This window comes from Haemaphysalis longicornis, unplaced genomic scaffold (genome assembly GCF_048455015.1).
Source record: "Haemaphysalis longicornis isolate Haplotype H1 unplaced genomic scaffold, Haemaphysalis longicornis Haplotype H1 scaffold_1, whole genome shotgun sequence".
NCBI classification, from domain to species: domain Eukaryota; kingdom Metazoa; phylum Arthropoda; class Arachnida; order Ixodida; family Ixodidae; genus Haemaphysalis; species Haemaphysalis longicornis.
In genome coordinates, this window is record NW_027526203.1 from 383,143,965 (window position 1) to 383,164,540 (window position 20,576).

Sequence of the window (20,576 nt, forward strand, 5' to 3'; positions counted from 1 at the left end):
AAAAGTGGTCAGTGCGCAGCGAATTATAAACTGTAATAGTGAGCATAAAAAGGGGAAAGTAATAAACCATAAGTGTGTTCACTTGCAGAAGTACACGAGGTGAGAGGCGGATATAGACTTTTCACAGATTAATTGTTCCGCGAAAGAGAAATCTTTAAACGTGTTGACCTCTTAATTATATTGTGACACTCGAAAACATTAAATGACCGCTCCACGAAGTGAACTCATATTTCCCGGGAGCGCACTTTCTCTTAATTATGTTGTCATTAATTATCTAATCAACATTGTATCGTTTACCCTGTTGTTTTGCCCAATTATGCCTCATGTTTTTAGCCCGCTTCAAGACAGCAGTTACGTCTGTTGTTCCGCAGTAATTACTTTTACTGGAGAGCTTCATATACTCGTGACGCAAATCTCCAAGGCTAAGACATATGCGCTCACGCATATAATTGCAGGTCGTTTCACTAACGTGAATGCAATTGGCAGCGCTAGTGCGCGAGGAGTGCCGCTTGGTCGTGCCCCGTATAGCAGATGACGGGCTTCGAGAGCTCCCGCCTGGAGCGCCGCACACAAACTATCCTGGGTGTTGCATAGCAACGCTCCTTCTTGCTCGCGCGGCATTCTTTCCCTCTAGGACCCTGAACGACAGGCTTCACACTGGCGCAGAACCTCGTTTCCCAGCAACGCTATTTCTTGGCTGCCACCGACGCCGTTCCGACGGCTTGAGACACTGGCATAGTCAGTTCTCGATGGCGCGTGCTTGACAAGCTTCATACATATGCGACGCGAAGTGAATCTTTAAAAGGAGGGAAGGGGAGCAAAGGCATCCCTCCGAACCTGTTGTCCCCGGACTGTTACCCTTCAAATCCTGGAAACGCGTTCCATGCCCTGCTGAACGTTTTAAAGGACACCGGACTCTCGGACCGTCTATGATGCTGCCAGTGCTGTCCGTGCTGCGCGGCTTGTAATCCATCATCTCTCTTCTTCTCCCGTTCCATCCTCTTTTCTGACTATCCTCCTCCTAGACTCAGTCTTGATTCAGGTGCCCTCACCTCGAGAGGCAGTACTCGGCTGGGTCATTTTCCCCTATGAATAAAGCAACGCACATTCACATAAAACGGCCTTTACGGGTAAATATGCAAGATAGTCCTTTTACGTACTCCTTTTACGTACGTTTGCATAGGAAGTGCTTCGCAATAATTAAAAACACTCTAAGGAAGGTTATCGTAAAATGGTAGCGTCTCTAAATCTACAAACCGAGATTAACCCAACTTGTTTCTCGCAAAATTGCAGATGTGCGAATAAAATAATAGTCTTAATAGCGCCGACGAGCGGTATTTTTTGAACCCATTATAGTTCGTCAGCATTCGTTTTATAGTGTAAAGCTATAGGGTGTGTGTGTGTGTGTGTGTGTGTGTGTGTGTGTGTGTGTGTGTGTGTGTGTGTGTGTGTGTGTGTGTGTGTGTGTGTGTGTGTGTGTGCGCGTGCGTGCGTGTGCGTGTGGGTGGTGCGTGTGCGTGTGCGTGTATGTGTGCGTGTGTGTGCGTGTGGGTGTGGGTGTGGGTGTGGGTGTGCGTGTGGGTGTGGGTGTGTGCGCGTGCGTGTGCGCGTGGGTGTGGGTGTGTGTTACAAGTCACAAATAACGCCTATAACACAAGTAACTCGTTACTTGTATTATAAGCGGTAACGTGGGCTTATTTCACGCTTTGAATGAGTTGACGCCGCAGCCAATGAGAAGAGATGATTGGGCCATGAGCGTCTGATGTCAGCTGTCATCATCCCTGGTTATTCCCTTAAATGGGTGTTTGGGCACTGTGAGTGGGCATGTTGCCCTCTATATGTTAAATGGAATGAGAATTCTGGGTGGCTATGTCGACGTCTCAGCCAATGGGACTTTATTTTGGGCCGCCGTAAGCAGAACGCCAAGCGCCGAATCCGCATTTTAATACGGAAGCATTATATGCTACAGTGTCGAAAAATCCGCGGATGGTAGCGAAAACCCGGCCGCTGTCATCTAACCAAAGAAAAAAAAACTGACAGGGACGGGATTCGAACCCAGGCTCGGGCAGTGACAGGCAAATGACTTCGCCAGCATTTCATGGCGATGCCACATGGAGTACAGCTTTCCATGTACTCTATATGAACGAAAGGATGCCAAGAGGAGAAATAAAACACAAACGAATGCGCGCCCCTCGTTGCTTCATAGCACGTGCTTTAGGAAAAACATTTCCGAGGGCTCTTAACTGTGCTGATGTGATTTTAGTGCGAAAGCATTATGGCTTCCCTTAGAGATACTTATCAAAATATTGGCCGCGTATCTGCCCACATCGCTGCAAATGTCATCGAAAGACAATAGTTTCCAACCGCCCCTGCCACGTAAACGCCTTTTTTCTCTTCGCGCTTACCTCTCACGCTCTTCCCCTCCCGTATCGATCCCCCCACGATAAACACGGTGGAGGTTCACTCAAGTCAATTCAATTTTCCCGCGTTCCACTGCTGGCGCGCCATCTATTGGAACCTTTCGTTACTGTCGGGCTTGGAATGTCACACGAGGTATAGGCTTGGGCGCGATCTCTTAGTGTATTTTGAGGTCAAAATATTGTTTTTTTAACGCGTATGGTCGGAAATATCAAGCGTACATCTATTTTCAATTATAGGAACACTGCCTAGTACCCGTTATTCATTGGTGTTCTGCCTCAAATACGCCTAATATTTTCTTTTTGCTCAAGAATGTTGACAAGTATGAAGTGTGGTACCAAATTTTGTGGTTTGGAAAAGTTGTATTTATATAAACTTTTCGTTTCAGAATTCTTTTATTTTTTGGCCAGGTGGCTAAATCGATGGACAGACAGACAGACAGACAGACAGACAGACAGATATATGACGAAAAGTTTCGTGTTTTAGTAGCCCAAGAAAGACTACCATCTCTATAAGATCTTTACTGCTGCATCGCGAGTCTGCCGTGCTGGTTCTATAAAACTACCATATTCAGTAGGAATTCTCAGTACGGAGTTCCAGATGGTCTGCGGTCTAGTAATTAACAGAGACGACAAGAAGAAAACGAAGAAAGAGACGCGAACACGATGTAGCGTTAAAGAAGTCCGATTAATATCGCCGGGGAAAGCCATAATGTATTCGCGTCCAAATCGCCTAGCTAATTTAAGTTCCCCGAGTAACTGTTCTAAGAACGGGCCACCAGAGGAGACTGCCTTTAATATGAATTTAGAGCTTTAGCTTAATTCAAAGCTAAAATTTAAAGCTTTAATCTGTTTTACTGCACAGTGCACACCCCTTGCCTTGTTTTGTGCGCTGCACCTGTCGAAGAATGTTTGCACGCTTCCTTTAACGAGACTTGAGTGCTGAAGTCATTTGACAGTGCTTTAGATTCTCCGTTTAGGTTGATCGCTGTTCGACGTGAAGCACTTCCTTCGTGTACCCGCAGGAACATACCAGGGCCAGTGGCTTCGCGGCACGCGGCATGGCTACGGCGTCCGGTCGAGCGCCCCGTTCGGGCTGGCGGCGCACAACCGGAACCCGGGCTCCGGCGGCAAAGTGGAGGTTCGCACCTCGCAGACGTCTCTGGACAGCAGCAGCCACCCCGTGGACCCGGCCTCCGAGAGGGACCGCAAGATCGACGACTGCCGCGGCGGCTTTGTGCTCAAGGCGCGAAGCGACGAGCCGCCGCAGCGTCGTCGCTCTCTGGTCGAGAAGTCGTCCAACTTCAAAAAGTCCATCCTCCAGGTACGTGCTTTTTGCGGGCGGATATGTCGGGATACCTGTGCACGTACTGACGCCTGTTCCTTTGGGCCTGGACCACGCCAGCTTAAGGGTGGGCACGTACAGCTGCTGCAGTCTAGACGGCAGATACAGACAAAGCAAAAACTTACCGGCTGTGACTTGAAGCAACAACGGTGGTCACAGCGCAGCACTAGCAACATTATTGCACATCTTCACCGTTGCGTTATAGATAGCAAAACTTAGCTCCTGTGTAATGCAACTGCAGCTCTTCGCAGGTCCGAAACGTCGTATTCTGCTGTCAGTGACATCTACCCATGAAACCCGGCGTGAATAGTGCGCAGTTAGGGATGACACAAGAGCAGACGGCTTAATACCGTTTATTAAACAAGCAGTTTTGGTGCCCCCTTTTGATAGCGCACGTTCTGTGCTTTAGATGGGGGCTGTTAGGATGCAAATGTAGCGTTACAGAGACAATACGGGCAGTTCCTGTGGCCTATCTAAGAGACTGCTTTGGCGTCCGCTTCGGTCACGCGCTGGGCTTCCAGAATGCTGCAACAGCGGAAACGGGGCCTTTGTGGCACTCTCAAACAGAACGACACGGCTAGCGGGCCCCCGAGTTTTTTACGCCTATACTTTGTGTTCGCTTACCACGAAAGTTTTTTTTTTTTGCCTTCGTGCGAGCCACTCAACATAGGAAGGATTTTTTCGTTTTGACAACGGTAGCCCCCTCATTTAACTGATGTGAAAAGGATACAGGACACTTTTGGAGCATCTGAATCCACACGGGTAACTATCCGTACAATCAGCGTTAACTTCTTGTGCGGGATCACCCGGTTCTAGAGAATACAAGTCATAGGCTGCCCACAAATCTCACCGCAGCATTTAAGTGTCACATATAAAAAGCAAAGAAAAATGAGATAAACATGCCATCGCTGACAAGTGGTGTCATGCGGTATATGCGGCAGTCGTCACTTAAAAGGCCTATTTTGGTAGGTTAGAGTTTCGTAACTAGAAATATACCCTTCGCCGAAAGAGTAGTTGTTAATTAACGCAAGAGTTTCCAAAAGCATAGAAACAGATTCCCTCACCCTGTACTACGATTTGTGACATCACAAACCACTGATGGTGAAATGATATTGGTGGAGCTTGTTTTTTTCTGAGGCAGGGACCTGCAAAAGTTAAATGAATGTATCCGGGAACTTAGCTGATTATGCACAGTTAAAATACTCAAACCTCAGTCAACAAACGCTATAAAGTGGGATGGTACAGTTTTTGTCAAAATTTTGTAGGCCATGGCGACCGTGGCCGGGGGGCAGGCGCACGGCCCAATAGGGGCGCTGCGGTTGTCGCTGTAGACTGGCTGCACGGCTAAAGAGAGCGAGGAGGACTTTCGCTCTTGCATTCGCAGTGTTCGGCGCTACAAGCGCTGCACGAAGTGATTGCACTGAAGCGAAGTGCCTGCTGTCACCTGTGAGAAACCGGCCGTGCGCTGCTGTTATCGCGCCAGCCACACAACGAAGGCAAGAGCGAAAGTTTCCCTCGCTCTCTTCAGCCGCGCTAATAGCCAATAGCGGCAGCCACGCGCCCCTGTTGGGCTACGCGCCTGCTCCAGCCACGGTCGCCGTGGCCGACAAAATTTTGACGAAGACTGTACGTTGTGTTTCAGACTGTTTTGTTGAAATGTTTCACCAAGAGATACAAGTGCAATCAAAAGGCGCATGGGGTGTCCGCGGCCTACCTAAAGTACTTACCACTGATACATACAAAGGCCAGTGGGCAAAGGCTTGGGACGCGACGCCGTCTACTACATTGATGGCCAATCGCGCGTGCGTAGTGTGTTTTCTACATCTTCTCCGAGGCGGCAGCACCTCACTGGAAAGTTTTGCTACGGTGGCACAGAAGGGCGGGTATTGATGGCCGACTTTGCCGGGCCGCCGACTTTGCCGGGGCGCCGTCATTCCAAGATGGCGTCAAAAAGACGCATTGTGGTTGGCTTCAAATATTTGCCGCGAAAGTGAAAGCCAATGAGAACAGGCTTTTAGGCTGATGTGGACGATCAAGTAAAATCAAGAATCAGGCCAGGGTTGTTCTGGTCGCTTTATGACGTGCGCTTTGACATCACAAAAAAAGGAAGAAAACAGGGGATAGAAATTCCAGCTTTACTCATTTTACTCTTAGCAAAGAAGGCATCGTTTACCGTTGAACAAAAGCTGAGAGAGCCAATACACGAGTGACCTTTGGGGAAAAACAAAAAGTTATTCAGCCCTTAGTGTCCCTTTAAGCTTGCAGCGCTTAACAGGATTCTAGACGATAGCGTGTATTCGTTCTGCCTCAGCTCCTAGCTTCAACAATGCTTCAGAATGGGTACATAAAGAATTTGGAATTCGCGTCAGAAATACACGCACGTGTTTTGTTCATAAAGCCTCGTGAGCCGCCGTCATCATCAGAAGACATAGTTGGCTGAGCTGGCTGCCGAACTCTTGAGAGTCCAACAACCAAAGAGCAAGGCCATAGGACTTTGTTAAACCGACTCATGGTCAGGCCTTTCGCATCCAGAATAAGCTTATGCATAAGAATACAGAAAGGATCAAATATACATACGCCTGCGAGAAAGTGCGTTGGAATTTCCCCGTGTAGTCTCTCCACCTTGGCGTCAAGCGTGACGGGTGGTTCACCCAAACTTATCCGGTGCAGAAGTATTGACGCTGCTGCTTCGTAAAAACCTTGCTCATAGCGGGTGGAGAGATAAACTACGATTTCACCGCGGTGCATAGAATACCGCGTGAAAGTAGCAGACATGCTTGCGCCTTTCCCGAAATCCAAATCTTCAACTACAAAATAAAAATTTTACAAGCTGTTCATCAAAGCACCTTCCAGATTTATAGTTTTTATCACAATGGGAAGATCGCAGTCTTTTATACTGAGCCGTTAATTAATGACCACTGCATTTCAGATTTGGCAGTGCTCTTCAAGCGCGAACGTGTTAATCTCGCTACCAGGCATGTTTTCGTATTTGCATAATTTTAATTAATGGATTTAACCACGAGGAAATAGATTTTTCTTCTGGTTAAAGAGTTTCAGTACTGCAAAAGTTTTTGGGTTTAATAAAAATTCAAAAGTCCTCGTAAAATTCATGGATTTAGCCTATTTTCTGTTTCTCTTTTATATAATTCTGATTTACGTCATCGGGCCTTTTTCTGAAAAATATTTTTTTGTCGCCGCAATTTTTTGTGAATAATTCGGGCTTAACACAAGTTATAAATGTTGTAATTGCAAAGAAAACATTTAGCAATACCGGGCTTCGGAACGAAAAAAAAAATTTTGCTAACGTTACACGCAGGTGCAAACTGTTAAAATCCACTTTTTGCAGCTGTTGTATTGGAGGTTGCATTGTGGAACTTATACGACTAAAAAAAAAAAAGTCTGTTCACTCAAAGTGAAAACTTTTACAATAGCCCCTACGACCCGAATATATCTGATATTTGTTCGCGATCCAGAAGCGAGGAAGCCACAATGTAGTGTTAACGGTAGGACGCTGAAAAATGGTGTTCCAAATCGATGCTAGACGACACGATTCTCCCAGCAAATCAACAGCAGCGGTTATTGGTGACCCTATGTTAGAAAAAAACATTTCCCCACTTTGTATGTGAGCTTAATATTGTTATATCAAGAACCTTAACGCCACAATGGCATTATTTTGATGGGGATATACAGTTTAGTCGTTTCTTTGACGGCCAATAATGTTACATCAACTGGGAAGTTCTGGACTCGTTTGTACACGGGGAAAGCCTGGGAACGCAAAATTTATTATTCCCCAATTCCAGGATTTATGAGCCCTCTGCTGGGTACTCAGATGTACGTCATATCCCCATCATTGCGTTTGATAGTCTCGGCGTCAAACATAAATACTGCTGAAGCAGCGTAATATGTGAATGTCGCCAGATCGACGCACAGATGATATAAAGATCGATTAAAACTCGCCCCGTTCCTCCCAAGATACCACAACGTTCTACAATGAATATTCGATACCCTGCCTGCCTAGGGAAGGCACTTAACGCGTTTTATGTGGTATTATTGTTACTCCTGAGGATTATCAATGGTCGTTCTTGTACACTTCAGAACGCCCTCGCGGCCGTTCATTGTAACACGGAGTTACAGCCGACCGAGTTATGTTCGAAAGGAACGAGGCCAGAATGATGCATACTGAACTATTTATTTTATTTACTTATTTTATTTGTGGAATACTGCAGGCCAAAAAGGCCCAAGCAGGAGGGGCACAAACACAACCACAAAATCAGTACACGAGTACAACAGTACATGAGCTTGTTTGAGGCATTGTAGATCGCGCTCTTACATCTTTCCTGATATTTTACAACACCGCATAAGGCGAAAATGGGACGCCTGTAACACTTGAATGATACCCTTTATTTCGTTTACTTAATTTTTATATTTGCTGTCACCAATCCAGAAGGCTTGTAAAATTTGATTTTAAAAGTGTTCGCAAACATAGCGAGACATTGACAGTCTATAGACTTCGAATTTCTACAAAATTTTCCCACCATTACTTGATCCGTACGAGACTAAAGCAACAATGGGACTTGTAAGCCGAGCTGGTGAAAAAAAATTTTTTAGAGGCCTAGGTAAGAATATAGGTTGAATAATTTCTTCCAGTAAAGTGCACTACAAAATTTTACGTACGTCTCGGGAGAAGCAGTTAAGTGCAAATTCTGGTTAAGTAAATAATAAAAATAAAAAGAAAAATAAAAAGAAAAATGTGAAAGGCGAGAATGCCGCAGACAGGTTTTCGTACGTTTTGCCCACTGTATGAGCGTTTTCACGAAGTTTACTTTGTGTTATTAACGAATATTCGTCACTGCTAGGATGGATTCTTTTCAGCCCATTCCATTCAGCCATTCCACGAGCACCATTCAGCCCGTGGGTGTGTGTTCCACGTGTCGCTTTGGAGGCGAGATCATTAATCATGCCGCCTCATTAACAAATTTCAGGCTCACCCCGTTCTTCTGATAACCCAAAATATGGCAGATTTGTTTTTGTTCTTTTTTGTTTGCGGATAGGTACGCCCTGCGTGAACCGAAAATAATAGGTATAATGAGGCTTAACGAAAAAATAAATATAGGTTGCCTTCAACGTATCAAATATAAATAACAGGTTTCACCACTTCGAAATAAACGAACAAAGCTAATTGGCAAAACAGGTATTCTGAAAAAAAGAACGAGACAAAAAAAGGGCGGAGGGCTAATTGCAAGTGGTTGATTGACTGTAGGGTTTAACGCGCCGACGCAACGTAGGCGATGAGGAGCGCCGAAGTGGAGGGCTCCGGATTAATTTTGACCACGTGGGGATCTCTGACGTGCACCGAAATCTCGTACACACGGGCGTTTTTGCTTTTCGCCTCCATCATAAAAGCGGCCGCCACGGCCGGGAATCGAACCCGTGTCCTCGTGCTCAGCAGCACAACGCCTTAGCCACTGAGCCACCGCGGAGGGTGGCTAATTGCAAGTGACAGACATTTAATTCTTAACGCTGATTCGCGAGATTAGTTTTGTATAATGAGAACGTAATTCGAAAGATAAATCTGAAAGAATGGAGAAACATTTGCGTCATTCCGATCAACGTGGCCATTCCTGAGAAAGCACTCAAAAGACGGTCGTTTGCGTGGTTCTGGTTGCATTTTACAGTCTAACGTACATATACGTACGCACATGGGAACCCACGTGCATACGAACAGACACACGTGAGCCCACATACGGACGCACACATACACGAGCGGATGCACTCTCACCAACTCGCGCGAAATACGCTAAGCGCTGAACGGTTTTGAATGCGACAGCAATAAATGGCCCATTGAGAAGGTAACCGGCCGTCGGCCTCTGTGGCATCAAAACGGCCCCTAAAATACTGACGGCGCTTAGAGAATGAAGTAAAGTTGAAATAAAAATTTGGGAAGTTTGGGACTGGGCGGGAATCGAACCCAGGGCTACCAGAATGCGAGTCGTGAACACATCCCCGACAGCAACACTGCCCCATGGTTCCAGCTGACTTTAGGGGGGACTTAGTGAATGCGTTGTGGACTTCCTTCGACTTTGGGTAAACGTCGACAGCCGGTCCACGCAGCTTGACGTACGATGAGTTCGGCCTTGTTTGGCACGTCATTATGATCAATATAACGGTAACCACACGTTAAGGCTGAATATAGGCGTAACAACATACCCACTCAGGTGGATCGGTCAGATACGATGAGAGATGCCGTGAGAAGCGTACGGCCGTCTTCTCAATTCCCGCTTGACTACGGCGTCACATACACCTCCCGTCCTCCCCCGCCCCCTTATCCCACCCGTCCCCAACTCACATACCCGCCCAAGGGGATTGGCCAATGACGGTGACAGCTGTCATGAGAAGCGTACTGCGAATTCGCCAATTCCCAGTGGCTGCGACGTCAACAAACCCAGAGAGCCCTCTGCGGCGTTGAATTAGACGTTAAAGCTTTCGTATCAACAAATCAGAAGTACTTACGAGTCCCTTTTTTTTTTTTTTTGTGGTTGTTTTATCCGAGGGGGCCTTTGTTCGTCGGCAAAGCATACTTTGTTTGATTAAACGTAAATAACCAAGGTTGGAACTTTGTAGCGTGAGCTACACTGGCCGAGGTTGAGCAGTTTCGCGTGGCTCCTGGAGAGCCGTGCGGCGCATGCGCGCGGAGCAGTGACGTCACACGGCGCACGGCTGGCGCGCCGGAGCTACAGTGTTCCAGTACACTACCGGAGCCGCCGCCGCGCGCGCCTCGCCGGTCTGCACATTCCCGAGGAGTGGCGTCATAGCCGCGGCAGACGCACTGGCGCCGGCGCATGCCCAGCTGTGCGCCTCCGTTGCGCAGTAGCCAAGTCTGACGCTGCGCCGGAGCCGCTTGATAGCGCCTCTCATTTCGTGCGCATGCGCAGAGGTATCAGCAGTAAACATGATAGTCAAGCTAGTTCTAGAAAACCAGGAAAGCTAAGAATAACCAGCTGAACCTTAGTTCACGCTACGTATGTCCTGCCATAGCCAAGCTAAGCCACTGCGAATTTTTTCGATCCTGTTTTAGTCCCATTTTGTATGACGCATAAGAGCGTGTGACCAAAATCAGCCGACTATAAATGGGCGACAGAGTGCAGTAAGGCGCCTAAGACTAGCCTGAGCGATGCTGCCACCGAGATCCTCGGTATTGCAGTTAAAATTTAAAAAACTGCACGTAATCAACGAGGCAACAAAACATGTGAAAGTCTGTGGCCATCAGTCCACGTCATCGTCTCGCCTCGAACGCGCAGCTTTTCCTTTTGATATGAAGAGTTAACCCGACGGTTCGCATGGTGGCCCCACCGCTTCCGCTGATAAAACACCCCATTCTCGCTGTCGTGTATGTATGTGTGCATACATGTATTCACATAGGCAGTAATAATGGCGGATAGCGCTCGCGTTCACCGACACAAATCCATCTACTGCACTACACAGGCAAATCATTTGACCAAAATGGGAACTGACGCAAAGCTTGCCGGCTGTGTCCTGAGGCAGCCTGTTTCGCAATGTTTAGAAGCTAACACCACGTGTGAAACAAATGCTGTCAAATGCGTTTAGTTTAAATTTAGCTGTTTTTACCTAACTATCATTGTAACAGATACTTTTTAAAGAAGCTCGGCTGATACGATTGCAGCCTTCACAATCTGTGACGTAAACCATACAGCGCCGAAAAACTGCATGGCTAAATAGTACTCGTTTTCCGGTTCTGGCGTTCCGTGCACTATATAGCAAATACTGCTACTGGCGCGAGGTGTATATCTGTATTCTCAGCAACGTAATCCATCGAGACAAACCAATTTCTTTCCCCAGTTTAGTGCCCCTCTGAATACGAACCGTTTGCAATTCCTAAGCGCGGTGAATTTCCGATCTGTCACGTGGACCATATTCACGTGGGTTCTACTCCCAAACGAGCCGGTAATTGCTAGGATGCTACAACACATCAGTCGATCGACAGCGTGTGTGTTGTCCTACTCTCTCCTCGTGTACGCGTCTTCAAGGCTGGGTTACACCGTTTTTCAAAATATGTTCCAACAGGCCCAACACCAAACTCTTCTACGACTACTGCAGCGGTCATGGTTGCGAAAATGTTGCCGGCAACCTTTCTCTTACGTTAAAAGAGCACGCGTAGTGCCTAGACGTACAAAATAATTTTATCTAGGCACGCACGTACACACACACACACACACACACACACACACACACACACACACACACACACACACACACACATATATATATATATATATATATATATATATATATATATATATATATATATATATACAGTGGAACCCCGATAATACGACTTTCAAGGGACCATGGAAAAGCGTCGTACGACCGGGGTATCGTATGACCGGGTTGCGGGTAAATGTCAGCCCAGAAGGCGGTCTCACGCGACAGGTAGGCTGAGAATTTATTTAAACTACTATATTTAGCGCGTTCTCGCGTGATTTGCGACCCTTTACCTGAAATCCCAAATTTAAAGAAAATGCAACGCCTATGTTGTGCCCCCCCCCCTCTATTGCGTCCAGCTAGCCCGCCAACCAATCGCCGTGTGCTACACGACCCCGTGCCGTCCGCCGCTAATTGTAGCCCGCCTGCCCCACGCCTTGCACGGCGAGGTAAGGTCAACAGGGTCGAGCAAATTGAGAGGGGACAAAGCGAGTGTGACATTGCTAAGGCAACTGAAACGAACGATACTAAAATGCGGACATGAAAACAACGGCATTGCCGTACATGGTGGAGACACGTTTTGACGGTCCCCTGGCGTCGATAATTGTCAAAGTGCTCAACACATAGCTTTTTTCGTTTTCCACAAGACTCAGCAGCGCGAAATAGATAAGATGATTCAAATTTCGCGAGTACACCATGTTTCGGCGAAAATTATACCGCGGTCTTGCTGCAGTCACTTGCTGCGGTGGCCAAAGAGTGACCCAAAATGACGATGCAACGTATACGTGTCTCCACCCTTGTGGCGAACGCGCATGATTGAGACACTCTAGCAAATAAATGAGCGGAGTGACAACGCGGCTTTGAAAGACACTGATAAGTAGAGAGCAGAGATATAGGGAGAGAGGGCGTCGTGAAAGGAAGAAACTTGGATGAGCAGTTGGGGAAAGCGGCTGTTCGGTCATCGCCGTGGGGTTGCGCCGTACGTGTTTTCGCGTTCGTCGGTGACTCGACGGGAGCTTCAAATTCGCGGTCCGCCTGCCACCTGAACTTTGACGTCTCGCGGTAGGCGTGCTGGCGTACTGTTGCCGCGTCGGGCCGTCGCAGGTTAACTCCCGCTCGCGAGTACCCGCCTGCTTGCTTGCGTCTGTTCAGCAAGTGGTCTGGCCCGCCTGCGCCCCTTTGCACCTCAAGCAACGTCAAACGGGGGTTAAGAACAAAGAAGGTCGGGACGGAGTGGCAAAGCGGTGTAAAATATGGAAAAAACGCCGGTTTATACGCACCAGGGTCCGTCGTATAAAGCGGACCGTGTTCTCCGGAGCTTCATATCATTAAATACATTGTTTATATGGGGAGTTTACCGGGACCGCGGTGATCCGTCGTAAGAAGCGGGTCGTCGGAAGTCCGGGGTACGTAACAACGGGATTCCACTTATATATATATATATATATATATATATATATATATATATATATATATATATATATATATATATATATATATATATATATATATATATATATATATATATATATATATATATATATATATATATATATATATATATAACACAGAAATAAGGGTTGGCAGGGTTGGCAAGGTTGGCCTTCCTCTTAAATGAAATGTCCAGACCCATTTGGCCGGCGTATATGTTTAACTGCGCGCAGCCTGGTAGAAGTAGTGTTTGTTCTGTGTTATTTTCAACGAGCCCCTCATTTCCTATTCTGATTCGCTACATATATATATATATATATATATATATATATATATATATATATATAATCCTTACAGGGACACCTAAATATGCAAAAATAAGTTGTCACCCTCTCTTGTGAAAGTCGGAAGCGCCTTTTTGTTACCTTTCAAGCGCAGTATTGTTCATTTTGTCTATTGTTTTGCGTGCCCCCGTATGTGTTGATACCATTTTTACACGTTTATGTGCTGCCTTTGTAGTCTATGAGTACTAATTGTCTTAGTGCTCAATAATGTTTTGCTCATGCTGATTTTTCTGGGTTTTTAGAAAGCAGAGACTGGTATGATGTCTCGCTTGCATGATTCCCGGTAGTTACACAGTGCCCGCCTACGTCTGAAGCTCACGGGAAGGGGTTCCCAAGTCCAGGCTCTGTCATGCTGAAATCGGCCTTCCTCTTAAATGAAATGTCCAGACCCATTTGGCCGGCGTATATGTTTAACTGCGCGCAGCCTGGTAGAAGTAGTGTTTGTTTTGCACTGAGCGCTTTTGCGTGAACAGGACAGGATATTACGTCTTTGGTTGACTAAGTACGCCAGTGGCGGCTGTTCGCTTGCTTTATCATACTGTCAAGTTCGCTGCGGTGCCGATCTGGGGAGCAGCTTCAGAGCGCACTACCGTTTTCCGGGAATAAAATAACGAGCCCGCGCTACCATCCGTTGTCATCCCTTCTATGTCGTAGGCGAGGAGGTCGCTTTTTTTATCTACCGCCTTCTCAACCTTCTGCTTTCTTGTTAGAAATGTTATGAAGCAGTCGTCTAGCGTCTAGACTGCCGCTTTTCGAAGCACTTCCGAAAAGCTCCCACGACCCAGAATTCACTTTGCGACGTAAAGCTGGCTCTGCCGCACTTAGAGTACTGATAAGGCGAAGCGTGACATTCGGGAACAAAAACCAGCCCAAATGACGGCTGACCTCGATTGGCAAGAAACCAAACCAAAAAGATGTATAGAAAAAAAGTTTCTTGTTTCAGGATTTTCTAATCCATTCTATTTCGTCGTCACAAGCACTGCCCCCTTAGGTGTTTGCACGCTACAGCTACTCCTACAGTCTATGAGGCGTGCCGCAGAAGAGCCCTACGGATTAATTTTGACCACCTAGGGGTCTTTACCATGCGCCGTAATCATGGCACATAGGCCTTTTCTTTTCTTTTTCGCCCCCACCGAAAAAATAACCACCTCGGGATGGAATGAAGCTTCCGACCTCGTGTACAGCGGTAGTTCGGTACAATGACCGAATCACTAAGGCGCAACTAGAATTAAGGGAAGGTTTAGGACCTAAAATTTCCGGTTGATGATTTACGTGACGCGAGTTTTTTTGCAAAAAAGGAACAAAAGAAGGAAAGAAAAAAGTATTTTCTCTTTCTAGTCATCAAAAATGTAACCTGTAATCTATACGTAGTCTATAGACGCAAAATTAGGAAAGGTGGATGGGAGAAGACATGAAACTACTCTAAATGCGCAGATGCACTGGCCTTCCGTGCAAGAGAAAATGAGCGTTTGGCTTGCGTGCGTGTTGTTTCCACACAGTGATTAGTTTTGAGTAATTGTCGCTATATACAGTAATTTCAGCCAACTAGCCCTGTTCACAGCTATCCTTCAGGTAGGTACATACGAAAACCAAAAGAACTCATCTCTCGGCGCAGCTAGAACAAATGTAGCAACGGCACCGGGGCGCGCGTTTGAGAGCTTGAAGGCTGCAGCAAACGCCAGCCACCGACTTATCTTAAGGAAAACATGACTCTTGTCTTGTCTTTGTTTGGCATGGTACGTAATTTATGCCTCCTTTATGTTATTTATACGCCTCCGCAGCCCGTGCGCAGGACTCGCGTACTCGTTTCCGGTTCTGGCGAGAACTCACTGTGCGAGTGCTTTGCTTCCAGGGCCTCCGAATCAAGAAGCAGCACAGCACAGGCGACATCGATAAGCGGGGTGTGAGCTCGGGCTCGTCGCTGCGTTCGTCGGGCTCGAATATGAGCTCGGCCAGCTCTGAGTCTGCCCAGTCTGGGCTCACAGAAGCGCACACCGATTCAAACGCCTCCTTCGTGTCACAAGTTTGTGCCCTTTTCATTGTTTGCTCATTACTCTGCATGCCTGTTTTCGCGTACGCAGCTGCGCTCTAGAGTCGAAACCCGGTTTAACGGCACAATGACAGCAGCACGCGGCGGGCTCGAGAACGTTGAGCAGAGCCACCCGCTGGGAGAGGGGCTTACTGGGAGGCTTTCTTGCCGCTTACTGCTCGCATCGCGCTAACTTGCAAAAGCTGCGCAAAAGTTTTCCTTGATTGCCAGTTGTGTTCATTTATTCTGAAAAAGCTTCTGTTTTGGTTTACTCCTTCATTTTTGTCCTTCGCTTCGCCTGGCCATCTCGTTAGGATTCGCTCATTTTGTATATGTTTTGTGTGAACTGCTCTAGACCGCGCCACCAAAACGGCTGGCTGACGCGTGCGGCCTGCTAGCGCCACCTCGCGCGGTCAAAGGGAAACGTAACGAAGCGCATTACAGAACTCGGCCTGCAGAGACCGCAACACGCGTCGCGCATCGCCGGGCGGCCTCGTGGCAGTGAAACGTGTGCATGCACTCCCGGTGTGGTTTTGTACAAGCGTTAAAACCAGTGGGGTTACGGACTGATAGGCAAAAAATGTTTGACAAATACAATTTATATAACGGTATGTCATTTGGGAGGATCGGACCGTTTTATTTTCATCCAGTGCAGCAGTCTCGATAAAAGCTCTTAGTCATTTTCTTAATCGAAACGCTTTCGGTATGGGTGTTACATATCCTCAGTTAATATAGCTAGATTTGAAATAAATATTAGTCAGTTTAACATACTACAGGGCAGAAAAACAGTTTTAATGCTCTAGTGCTGGGTGAGAAGTACTAGTGTGCCTGCGATAAACAGCATGGGACGTCATGTTTGACCGTTGGCGCTAGTTTCGAATAAGAATGATGCTCTTCTATGTACGAGTCACACAAGCTCTAAAGAATGAAGCATAATTATGAATGCTTGTTATGTTTGCTTGTTTGGCTGTTTCGTTGCTTATTTATTTGGCTGTCTCTCTGTTGCCTGGCTTCTGGTTCGTTCGTGTTTTGTTTATTGTAGAATGCTTGTTTTGTTCATCACGGAATATTGAATAATTTCAGCCTGCTTGTTTGTAATATTTTACAGCTCCCTCATTCCACCTTTATTGTGATATAGTTATTGGTTCCTCTGATAATAACAAGTGTCCCTTATTTGCACACACACAAAAAAACATCGTTTTTATTATTTTTTTTCGTTTTGTTAAACCGGGTCTTGACTGCAGCGCACTTGTTGTGCCGTGGTTCTTTACACTGAGGTATGTTAACTAAATATAAATGTCAACGCTAGTTTCCCGTATCGCGCTTCAGTGCTGTCTTTTTTCTTCATTTCCTTTTGTATGCGTAACTAGACCTCAGTTTAGCTGTTTCTCATGGATAATTATTGTTTACTGGGCTTCCACCATAATAGCTACAGCTTTCGGCTCCCTGGTTTTCATGTTTGTTCAAACAACAACTCGTAGAAAAATGCACCTGATTAAAACGCACTCCCTCTGGCTTATTCAACAAACTGATCTTACTAATAAGCCTTCTAGAGAAAACAAACTGTTGGTTAGACCAGCTAGCAAAATGAAAAACCCTAAACTTGCCATCGCATCCCTGGCTATTCGAGGATCAGCTTTCGAGGATCAGCCCGAATTACCATTCAGCGCGAACAGTGGACCGAATTCAGCAAATGGTGAGACCCAGCTTTATATTCGCGTTGTGTAATGCCACCACGTGAAGCACAGTTTTTTTAGTAAAGTTGTGTGCTGGACGCAATAAATTTCCGAATTTGTTTTACTGGTTTGCGCAAATTCTCGTTCCGGTGCGTTGTGGTGAAGCTGAGTAAAGGGACGCTCTTAGCGACATCCATCATGATGTCGAAACAGGATATTTTAACATCCTTCGACAGCTTTTATGATCACAAAGCGAATTGAACGATAATCAGTGACTCGTCCGACTGACATACCTTGAATCTTCTCAGAATTTTCTTCGTTAATTTCTTTTTTTAAACATTCTCTTAAGCATGTGTTTCAACAACATATTGCAGTTGCCAAAGTCAGGGAAATGCCCTCAAATAGGGAAAGAACTCAATTAAACACCGTCTCTGCCGCAGGACTCTTTTTGTACTGCACTTTTTTTCTCAAAGCAGAGGTCGGCGTACGATTTTATTGCCATCTCGCCTTATTGCATCCGCGCTTTTTTTTTTTTTTTTTTGGGGGGGGGGGGGGTATTAAGTATATTAAAATCCAGTGTTATAGCCCAGTGTACCACCAAGCCCCAAGTAAATCGAGCTAATAATTACCGAGACAAGAGAAGCCTTAATAACCCCTGATTTTGGCTTTTCCCGGAAAATATTTAGCTGCACCGGTTACACACAATAAATATCTTCCACAATCGTGAAGGAATTCGCTGCATTTAGGCGCAGCTGTTTTGAATGAGCGCAATTCGCAGAAACCTGAAAAGCTGTGTTTTAAACATGACATTTTGGACGCAACAGGCTTTGACTTTGAATGTTCACTCTTAGAAAATTTATTCTGAAACTATTCTATTTTCAGCTGACCCATCAATTCAACCCCTCATGGGTTGCGCTCCTGCAAGCTACCCAAGCTAACGTTTCGGAAATCTCGAGTCAAAATGAGTTTACGCCGTATCCACGTTGTGGCTGAGCGTTAAAGTGAAATCACACACTGAAATGACGAATAGTCGTCGCAGCGTCTACAACCTGAGAACCCACTCGTTGAAGTCCTTCACGTCGCTATTTGGACATAACTATGCAGAGAATGGAGATGAACCTCAACCTGCCATATATTTATAAAGTAATTTATGAACAACCCTTTAACAGCGGCGTGCCAGCTAGTTGGCCGTGATCTACCGTAGAATAATCTGTCTGCAGCCTTTTCTGTTCCTTGGGCGCAAGCGTTTAGCCGTTGTTCTAATAGCCCACAGGTAAGGTGTGTAAGCTACGTTTTCAATTTTCCTTCAGTGATTCTGCTGCCTGATAAGTTGAATATAAGAAATAAACACGCCTTCGTGACCGAGCGCAATCTTGGCAAAATTTTCTGGTCGTTAGTTCTCCTTTTTCTATTTCTACTGCCTTAACATTTTTTGTTGTTGTTGCAGCTGTCACGTATAGTCTCATTTGTATTGCGTGAAAAAAGATAGCAAGCGTCCTTGCGAAACGCTTAGAACTTTAGTATTTGCACTGTCTCTCTCAGACCGTGGTTTCATTGCGGTTTTACTCAATTATTCTTTATCAAAAACCACATCGCACGAGCCTGTTAGAGAACATATTGCTGTTGAGAAACCATGCATACTACGCCACAAGCCCGCAGGCGCATCAGGGAATGACGAGTGCAGCAGAGAGAGAGAGAGAGAGAGAGAGAGAGAGAGAGAGAGAGAGAGAGAGAGAGAGAGAGAGAGAGAGAGAGAGAGAGAGAGAGAGAGAGAGAGAGAGAGAGAGAGAGAGAGAGAGAGAGAGAGAGAGAGAGAGAGAGAGAGAGAGAGAGAGTTTTCAGTGCTCGTTTATTAGGAAGTTGTTTAAAGCTAAGTAAGCCAACAGAATTAGCTGTGTTGACAAAACCCTCCTACTTCAAACTCTGTATAACCTCATTTTATATTCATAGAAACTATTGCCAGGAACAAACGCCTTAGTCAGACAGACCTATGCTACAGCCATCAACCTCGCGCTAACACACTGCCCCGTTATAGCTAAAAGTACACTGTAAGAGAATACTGTCGTTCAGCCTCACCACAATGCTCTCCGATTTCCCAATTCAAGCAGCGAGCAATACAATTTCAGTGCAGGATTGTGTCGAGCATAAGGTTTCACTGCAAAATTCGCTCTGCCCTGTGGCGTCACGCAATGAAGCATGCTGTTCTGCATTGCGCAGTGGCGCAGAGCAGATTACGTTTTTGGTTCAATACGCCGAATTCGCTTTGTGTGGGGCGTTGATTGGTCACGGGAATGCATTATGGTGAAGCTGAACCACGGGATTCTCTTAGAGTGTATGAATTCAGGAAAAGAACTTCCATGCCGTTCCTTTCCTCTTTCTTTTTGTCTGACAACTAAGTCCGCTTTACTTCGCGTCAGACAGGGCTTTCTTTTTCCTGAACTCGCAGCCTAATTTTAGAGGCCTTGTTTATTGGAAAGCTTGCAGCTCTTATTTTATTTATTTCGGACTAGAATCACGTTGGAACCACTGAATCAGCGCTTAAGTGTAAATTACATAATTCCTGAGATACCGGTTTCATGACCTTACTCAACATTCTTGCACGAAACTATTTAGAAGCGAAATCTGTACAAAAGCCACCCTTCGCTGCTTTATTGGATTTCAGCGTTTCCATTACTTTGTAACTTGCCACATTTATTAGTGCAAGTAACGAAAGACAGCGTTTTCAAGTTTCTCGTCCGATAAAGGGTAGGCCTAACGTCCATGGTATTGACAAAATGCGGTATTACTGTAAGAGGTAACGCCCCGTATTTCGACAAATATGAAGCTCTTCATTTCTAGCACAACCACTACTTTTTTTAATGGTGTCTACACCCGATCACACCCGCAAATGCGCAGACGTGCACACACGCATGCACACACACTTCTTCACTTCTTGTGGGAAAGCAGATCCCGACGCAGAGCAGCCACATGAAAAAAAAAAAAAAAGGGGGGGGGGGGGGATTTGTACTTTCCAAGCGATATTCTCATCCGATCTTTTGTGCAGGAGAGGATGCCTGTGTTTTCGCATTGTCCTGCAAGGATGGGTTATTATTGTTTTTGTTTTTAGTCATTTTA

The 20,576-nt window shown here is 46.0% G+C and overlaps 1 protein-coding gene across 2 annotated transcripts in view; it reads left to right on the forward strand.

Annotated features, from left to right (window-relative positions):
* Jp (junctophilin) overlaps positions 1-20,576 on the forward strand; it is a 121,084-nt gene that overhangs the window by 74,568 nt on the left and 25,940 nt on the right. The window contains exons 2-3 of one of the 2 annotated variants that reach the window (XM_077686528.1): positions 3,443-3,741; positions 15,610-15,780. In XM_077686528.1, coding sequence (XP_077542654.1) covers positions 3,443-3,741; positions 15,610-15,780 — 470 coding nt within the window. The remainder of the gene's footprint in view (positions 1-3,442; positions 3,742-15,609; positions 15,781-20,576) is intronic. The other variant, XM_077686529.1, reaches the window with a different exon arrangement.